This window comes from Myxocyprinus asiaticus, chromosome 29, assembly GCF_019703515.2.
Source record: "Myxocyprinus asiaticus isolate MX2 ecotype Aquarium Trade chromosome 29, UBuf_Myxa_2, whole genome shotgun sequence".
Lineage (NCBI taxonomy): Eukaryota > Metazoa > Chordata > Actinopteri > Cypriniformes > Catostomidae > Myxocyprinus > Myxocyprinus asiaticus.
Window position 1 is genome coordinate 10,593,142 of NC_059372.1, and position 8,689 is coordinate 10,601,830.

The 8,689-nt window shown below is 37.4% G+C and overlaps 1 protein-coding gene across 3 annotated transcripts; it reads left to right on the forward strand.

The window, feature by feature from the left end:
• Positions 1–2,784: 2,784 nt before the first annotated feature.
• LOC127419999 (uncharacterized) lies at positions 2,785–8,460 on the forward strand. 3 transcript variants are annotated; one of them, XM_051661896.1, is made up of 10 exons: positions 2,825–2,845; positions 3,004–3,101; positions 4,112–4,230; positions 4,338–4,754; positions 4,845–5,070; positions 5,278–5,422; positions 5,584–5,801; positions 5,894–6,047; positions 6,132–6,241; positions 6,644–8,460. In XM_051661896.1, exons 5-10 carry the CDS (start codon positions 5,041–5,043, stop codon positions 6,938–6,940), a joined length of 954 nt encoding a protein of 317 aa, XP_051517856.1. In that variant the 5' UTR covers positions 2,825–2,845; positions 3,004–3,101; positions 4,112–4,230; positions 4,338–4,754; positions 4,845–5,040; the 3' UTR covers positions 6,941–8,460. The 3 variants fall into 3 exon arrangements, with proteins under 3 accessions (XP_051517855.1, XP_051517856.1, XP_051517857.1); XM_051661897.1 differs by having other exon boundaries at positions 2,827–2,845; positions 3,008–3,101; XM_051661895.1 differs by having other exon boundaries at positions 2,785–3,101.
• The last annotated feature ends 229 nt before the right edge of the window (positions 8,461–8,689 follow it).

Sequence of the window (8,689 nt, forward strand, 5' to 3'; positions counted from 1 at the left end):
CTGAGAACACTTACCTGAAACATTTATTTGCTGTTATTAAGGATAAAGGATGCTCCACAAATTATTGACTTTGGGGGTTGAATATTTTTGACATGACATTTGTGGAGAGAATTAGTTATATTTTATTTTAAAATTTGGGTAAACTGAACTCTTTGTTCTCAAAATCACTCAAATGTGTATTAAAAACTTACTTTGACTGTTTCCTGAGGTTTTAGTTGATGTGTTTTAATTCACATCACCAGAATGTATTGCTGGTCAGGGGGGGTTGAATAATTTTGACTGCAACTGTAGATAACTAATTTACAGGCTACATTATAGACACAGAATCTAGTAAGCAGAAATATGAAATTTACTTCGCTATGTTTCTTCAAATTAGAGGCAGGATTAATGCTGATATCTGGCTTGAGCAAGTTAAACTCACATGACACGATCAAGCAATTGGCCTTTTTCACTACGAAAATCCCTTTCAGGTGCGGCCGTGATGTTCAGGTTTTGAACTGTGCTTGAGGCATCCTGCACATCCATAAAAGATGGCGCCAGATCTACAGCTGCCGTTCAATTGTGTGATTTGATTTGACGGGAGTCACGAGACTCTCCCTAGCCAATCATGTTGATAGATAAAAATCAGGACAGGGAAGTAGCGAACACAGTCGGTGGGAAAATAGCGCAGAAAAAAAAGTTACAGCACTTAAAATGTACTCAAGTAAAAGTATTACATTTTTAAACTACTTAAAGTACAATTCCTGGGAACAACTACTTAATTACAGTAATGTGAGTATTTGTAATTCGTTACTTTACACCCCTGACCAAGTCTATCTAGAAAGTTATCTAGAAATCAATATCTATAAATGATCAAGTTTATCTAGAAAGGACTCATTGTAAATGAGACAATTTGTGTGTATATTCATAAACCCCTGCAGACAGAGACACGCCCTCTGGTGGTTCACGCTGAGCAGCGCAGCAATATGAAATAATTTATCATTACAATTCAACTCGCAAAGTTTGTCAAAATGATCGCTTGCCATATTGGCTATAGATGCAGTACACTTGAAACACGTCACAGAACAAAGCAATAATTAGCGATCTATTTGAATCATCATGGCAAAAGGAGCGGCGGATGTTTGATTCTCCAATATACAGCCTATCCATGATTTGAAATTAAGCATCCATAACAGAAAGGATGAAAGGAGACCGTTCATCAACATGCACATGCCAAGGCCAGTTATGGTCTTATGGTGACCAGATGTCCCCGTTTTCCGGGGACAGTCACAGTTTTTGACGGTCTGTCCCTGACTGGAGCTGTCCCCGGAAATGTCCCCGTTTGTACTGAGCGAGTATTCAAAACAGTCTGCTAAGTGAACATACAAGTACATGGCAAGAAAGCCCCTATTGAAGCCTACCGGCAACAAGGTTAATTGTGTGCTGTTTATTTTGACCAGCAGAGGGGGCTGGTCGCTATAGCAGCTTTAAGTCATTCGTTTTCCCTTTACTGATTACTTGTTCGTGCCAGTTTTTCCATTAAGAACTGGACCAGGCAGCAAGCGCAATTGAAAAGAATCATCATCATCAGCTTCGAGGTGAGGCACATACTAGTTATGTTACAAAGAAGTTATATTGTTATGTATTATATAGAATTAATGCATTTAAAATAGGAATAAAACATTAACACTGCAAATAATTCTGCACTTGCCAAGACATGTTAGATGGATTATCTTGTTTTAAATGTTATTTTCTTGTTTTTAATCTTTGCATTTATGGTATAATCTTAAACTGATCATGGACATGTCTTTTTTTTGTCTCAACTAGTTTGGGAATCTTAAAATTGAGTGAATAAATGTTAAAATAGGTTATTTTAGTTCTAGCTCTAGCTGTCACCAAAATAAAACTTGTTTTTAGATTCAGTAACAACCTCAAGTTACTTGATTAAAGAATAACACATAAAGCATCTGTTTAATATATAATTTATTAAATAGAATGCTTCTACAAACATGTACAAACAGCATGGAAGATAAACCTCTGGCCACAACTCATGATACAATTACACATCCTCACGCCCATTTCTATAGGCAATAATATCACAAAGACTATATTTTATTGGCACAAACACACTTTCATTGAAACTTATAGAAAAATATGAAGTGTAATCAATGAGCTCATGTACTAATTCTGTAGCCTGGGCAAGAGTGGGCACTGCCACTTCATATGCCAACAAGTCTTGATTCAAATTTAAAGTTTCATAACTCTGGTACTCAAAAGCAACAAAAGAGGAATCAATCACAAAGATATCCTTTATCAGTCCAAACACTGGGAAAGTGTCAACCACATCTGTGATAATCATAGACTTCCCACTGATGTACTTATTGCCATTGAGGACATACCATTTCACAGAGACAACAGATTGTATGACCTCTATGACTTTTCTCTTAACATATTCAGGATTTTTGACAGCTGAGACAGGCCCTGATTCTCGTTCATTTGCAAAAATTGGATGCTCAATGCCTATTTCATTCTGACAACATTCAAGAAACTGATTGTGATTTTGCGAGTTCAAAACATTTTTTAAATTTAAATTAGAAGCCCACTGTTTAAAATAACTGTGCTTTGCCTCAAATTGCATGCACATACTCCTTATTTTTAGATCATAATATGTTTGATATTTTTTATTAACCAGAATATATTTTTGTTTTATATTTTCATTTTGAATTACAGTATTTTCTGCACGTGCGCAACGTCAGTTCATGTCCGTCACATCTCGATGACGTCAGTATCTTACGTTGAAGCGATTTCGCGTTCTGATAACGGAGGCACGTATCTTTGATGCGAGCTGAGCGGACAACAGTTCAAGGTATGTAACTTTAGCCTACATAGATTTATTATATTTGCAAAAAATCATGTTTTCAGGATCATAGTGTTGTTAAGATATATAACGGCATTTCACATGTCCTCCACGGGGGCTGCTGGCTAGCAAGCTTGCTAACGTTAGCCAATGTCAGCTTTTGCTAGCTAGCTATCTCACAAACTCACTCTGTGGCTGTGGGCGAACGGGAACTGTTAAGTCGGCATGGACGATTCTGACGACACCATACTGTCGGTGTTCGAGGGTAAGTCGTGTTTTTCCATTCATATTTGCTGATTAGCTTAGCAATGCTAGCGTCTGTATCTGTATATTTGATCACGGGATCGTTAATGTTGCACACTGTTAGCTGGATAATGCCTGTCTGCAAAAAAGGCCATGCTTAAGCGTCGTGGATAACAACTAAGTTACAGTGAGAGAAAATAAGTAAGTAAAATGATATCAGCTCCCAACTGTTAGTTTATTTTGAAAAAATGTACCTGATGTATAAATTTTACTTTTCCATTTATACACTACATGCTTCAAATCAATGTGTGTCAGTTTTAAGTGGAATTTCAGAATAAAAAAACAACTAGTTCCTTATATATGGTTTATTACGATGAAATATAACTGTCCAAAGTAAAAAAATGAAAAAAGAAAAAAAAGTGTAATTTTCAGAAAAATAATTATTGCTGCAATTAATGCTTGTGATTTCCCCAGATGTATTTTTTTTTTTTTTTTAACTGAATCAGTTAAGGTTAATATTAATCTCTGTCTGTGGATCTACTAAAAGATATTGTTGTTGAACACACTATGATTTGAATTAATTAATAGATTTGTCTTGCTAGGTATTAATTATGTACAGATTTGGTGCATGTAATGCACCAGTTTATGTACTTCGAGCAATATATATTTTATGGGGCTGTCAGAAGCAGCAACTTGAGTGATAATTTTGTAGATAGTGTGGTCAATTTTGCCTTAGCCAGTTATTTTTTTTTTAGACATCCTTCTAAAAGGGCTTAGGTTCAATTTCTCTTTCAAGTAAGAATCATTTGGCAAGCACTAATTTTGAAAATGCATATTGCAGTACGTTCATTTCATGCAGATTAGTAATTACAATAAAAATAATAATTTGAGGGTTGCAAACATTCTGTCTTGGGCTATATTGTGTTGGAATTCAGAGAGACAAAATAAAACCAACAAAAAAATGGCAACAGTGTGATTGAGAGCTGGAATGTGTCCCATCTATAAACATATATTTGTCTTATCAATTTACAGCTGCCAGTATTGATGAGGAGGCTTTGAAAAGCCTTAGCCGTGATGACCTGAAGGATCTTTTTCCTGGCCCTGAAAATGTTCTCAGGAGAAAGAAGCTTTGGGATTTCATCAGTCAAACGGTAAATACACATTGGAATAACTAATGGGATTATTACTGTCAAATTGTCTCATATTATTAATGCTCTTAATTGTCTTTTATTTTTTTTATCCCCCACAATTTTAATAGTGTGAAAATACTACTGACCAAGATGCCAACACTTAGTGGAAGTGGGATTATACCCTCAACTAGTGCCGTGCCACCATGGCAGCCTCGAGCCTCCACCCCCATATCCCAAACTGCTGACGAAACAGTGAAAATGCCAGACCCACCAGAGTATGTGGTGTACACAGATTCAGAGTTAGAGATGGTGCGCAGCCAGTACTTTTCATTGCTCCGCAATGGAAAGGGAAAGTATTGCCAGATGTCGAAGGAGCTATGTTGCAGACTTATAAGAAACACAATCACCAGCATGGTTGCGATCCTGCATGCTAGTCCCATGGGGAAAGAAGTAAAATACCCCTCCAAACTCGAAATGAGAGTAATGTCACAGAAGATTGTTGACTATACCCTGTGTTACGAGATGCTGGCACAGATATGCCTTATGTAAGTAATGTTTTTTTTCCTTTTAATTACCTAAACTGTGGGTGGGACAGCAACAAGAAAAACAACTTATCAAATATAATTTCACCACAGCTGACCATCTACACCAAAATGTACAAGCGACTCCAAAATATGAGGTCCCGAAGGAAGAGGCAGGGCTCCATGCCACAATGAGGGGCGGCAAAGAAGACTCTCTTTTGCTCAAACAACACAGACAATGAGACAGATGGTGACAGAAGTGGCGACACAAGCGGTTCAAGTGATTACAACATAATTCTTGAGAGCATTGATGAGCTCAGCGAGGACAGTTTCAGTGCAGGTGTGTGCTTAAAGTGGGAAAAAATGTGTGCTGTCATAGTTCTGGTTTCTGTACATCTAAAAAGTTTAAACCTGTACTGAGACTACAATTGCCTCCATCTCATGCGCCAGAATACATTGTAAGGCACGCAAAATGTTGGATATTGGCCTGTGTTTTCCTGTTATTTTGCTTATACTTGTTTACAGATTATTCTATTATTTTCCCCAGGAAAAGCGTCTCCACCGCCGCTACCGTGTGCCAAGGAAGCCACACAATAGCACCCTGGCCTCACCGCTGCCATCTGACTCAGCCTCAGACCCCTTGCCCAAGACTTTGACCACTCCACTAACTGCACCTGCAGAGGACGTTGTTGGTAAGCCCACCATCACCCTTTGCTACCTCTCAGCCTGTTATCTATGATGGTGGCTGTCAGAGTGGCAAGCCAGAAGTCCTTTATCACAATATATATTAAGTAAAACATTTAGCTGACAAGTGTTTACATTGAAACGTCTTTCCCTGACTGTCTTGTTCTAGCCGACCAGGACAGTCTGAAGATGCAGGCGAGGCACTACAAAACATTGAGCAACATGTACAAGAAGCCCAACGCAAAACCCAACCAAGGCGATGTTGCCCAACTTTTGGACCTTGAGTTCGAGGCCAGGCGAGCTTTCATTGATGCAGATGTTACAAAGGAAGAAGACCGATCCACGAAAATCTTTGAGGCATATCCATGCTTCAAAGACACTCGAAATGTAAGATTCTTAACTTCCCTTCTTGGTACTCTGTGCTTCTGTCTGTTCAGCCTGCTCAGTAGTTGTAATAACTGAGCACAATTTTGTCCTAGGCAATGGATGAGCTACGTCGCATACTTGGTGGCACCAACCGCAAATACACAGAGGAAATGAAGGGAAGGTGGGCAGACTTTTGTGCTAAGGTGCAGTTCTGTGGTGTGTGGAAGAAGGCCCTGAAACCCCCTTTCCCCTTGGATCTGCGTGGAGGTAAGTTGCTGTTCCATACCAAATCCATTGTTATGTCATCCATGTTCAAACCATTCCATAAAAGGCCATTTTTCTGTTCCATAGTGGATTTCACTATCGCCCTCCTCAGTGCACTCCCATCACTTTTCCTCTCACCAACTCCACCGCCAAAGCTTCTCGGAAATGCCAGTGAGGCACTGCTCCATATCCTTAAGGTGAGAATTGTTATGTTAGGCCTTTACCACTCACTGTAATGTGTCCTTCATTTACTGACATTGTTGTGCATGTTCACACTTAGAACTGCTTCAAAGTTCAGTTCATTACAGATTAATTTAAATCATTCATGTTCACAGTTCATAAATTTAGAATTTTGAACTAAGTTCACTGTCCCAAACGTCCCAAAATTCATGTTAATTTCTTCTGTTCTGAGAGTAAATTACAGTATGAGCATTGTTAACTGTTGATAGCGCTCTTGGTTCAATTCATTAGTTGCAGCCTGATAAGTTCATCAAAAAGTGATTGTGTTCAATGAACACACACCCTTTGAAGCAGTTTTGATGTACAGCACTGCTTCTCTTTAAACTCTTCACTACACTGTCCTTTTTGTTTTATTCCAGCCGGGCAAGGACTCTGGGCTATACCTGGAGAAGCGGTTTCTCTCCTCTCCGGCGCTGCTTTTTGATGGAACAAACAGCATTGTCGCCGTGGGAAACATGCCTGTGAGCACCCTCCCCCAGGAGGAATTCTGGGAAGGAATGTTGGTATTGATGGCATACTACTACACTCTGCACTTAACATACCCAAAATGTGTTGCCACGGTCCTCTCTGTCATTCAAACCGAGGTTATTGGTGATGCCATCCATGATCAAGATGCTACTAGCGCATATAAGAAAGCAACAGGTGAATGGAAATAATTTGTTGAAAAATAGGTGAATGTCAAGCAACATTTTGTCAGGACTGTTTGTTTTTGTTTGCAATGTCTTTCAATAACTTGTTTTGTGCCTGACTTGCCTAGCTACTCCACAAGTTTTCCCTCAGTGTCCTTAGGTTATTTGCCAAAATAACTCACCAGGGTTCCTTCAGATCCATAAAAGGTCTTACTTTTTACTTTCGAGAGGTCTCAAATTTTAGATGGGACTTTAACTGAGACATATTTGAATACTTTATTACACTGTCTAGTGTTATACGAATTTAATTTAAGTTTTTGTGGATTATCTTGTTCACGTGACATAAGCAATTATGGCAGCGTATTACGTGTTTTGATTGCTGTTTGTTTGCTGTGCAAAAGTGATATTCATTTTTTTTATTTTTTATTTTAACTATTAAATCGTCTTAAATTTGATGTTAAAAAGTGTGCTGCAACGCTGACTCACTGTTACTGGTGTACATGTTATTATATGCTGTTATTCTTGACAGTTTAATAAATGTTGACAGTACTCGACTTGCCATGGTTGTGATTCAGTAGAATCAGTTAAGATGTATATTCTAAGAATAAGCACTGGTTTTAAGTTTTCGGTTTTAGTTTTAATATGGATTTAGGTTTATTTCAAGATGAGCCAACTTGTATCAAGAAACAGCTTAATCATACTTCACTAATACTGAGTAATATTTTGCTTAAATTAGTGATTTTTTTTCTTCTTGTTCCGAAGCCTTAATGGGCTAAAATTAAGAATACAATTTTGTTTTAAAATAAGAATGATTTGCTTATATTCAGTATGTTTAACTTGTTGTGCTGTAGGAAGTTTATTTTCAAGTAATTTGATCTAATAATCAGCCTTTTCTGCTTTTTTGAATACTTATCAGGGCCTTCTTATTTCAAGATTTCTTGTTAAGTGAAATTAACTTGCTGCATGGACAGAATTTCTCTTGTTTTAAGTAATTTCCTCCTCAAATTTAGTGTTTTCTTATATTTTAGCTACCCTTATTTGCAGTGAATAACATGGAAAAATAAATGAATAAGGTATCTACAAAGAACAGCAATAAATGAAAGTCAGCACATTACAGCATAGATTACATTGTGCCTTGCTGGGAAACAATTGACTGAAAAGTAGCATCATAATGCTTAAGAGTTGATCAAAATAAAAGGTATAATTAAGAAAAAACAGGTCCATATGAGATAACTGATAGAAACAGTTAGGTGAAATAGTATAAAATAATAATAATAATTATTATACAATATTGAATATCTTTGTGTCATGACTAAGATAAGTGACAGGTAAAGGTGAAGGAAAAGAGAGTAAGTAGAGTGATGCAAAGAGTGTGACCAAGGGCAAGGGACCCTGTGCTATGGAGTCAGCTGCAATAGTTACTATATTGAACCATTGTTTATATATTTTTGTTTAGTTCACTTTTATGCCACAGTGTCATCTACTGTATACAGTGTAGAAAAGAATGTAACAGAAGACAATTAAAAACGATCAACTTTACCTGGGAATATTACTGCTGTGTGTTTTATACCAGTCTCCATGTTGTTTCATTTGGAGTGCACCACACGTGCAGTAGATAGATTGGGAACGGCATTAAGACAAGCGCTGTGAATTCATTTTCTCTTTCTTTTTCAGCCTTTTTGTGGATTTACAATGTATCTAACTATAGCATTTGCAATATTTTTGCAAAATCTCAATTTAAATATATATATATTTTTTTAAATTGTGTCAAAACGC

Excerpts from the sequence above, each read along its gene's own strand:
- LOC127419999 (XM_051661895.1), top strand. The coding sequence starts at position 5,041 with ATGAGCTCAGCGAGGACAGTTTCAGTGCAG. Across the intron at positions 5,071-5,277 it reads CGAGGACAGTTTCAGTGCAG|GAAAAGCGTCTCCACCGCCG; the intron begins GTGTGTGCTTAA and ends TATTTTCCCCAG. Across the intron at positions 5,423-5,583 it reads ACCTGCAGAGGACGTTGTTG|CCGACCAGGACAGTCTGAAG; the intron begins GTAAGCCCACCA and ends GTCTTGTTCTAG.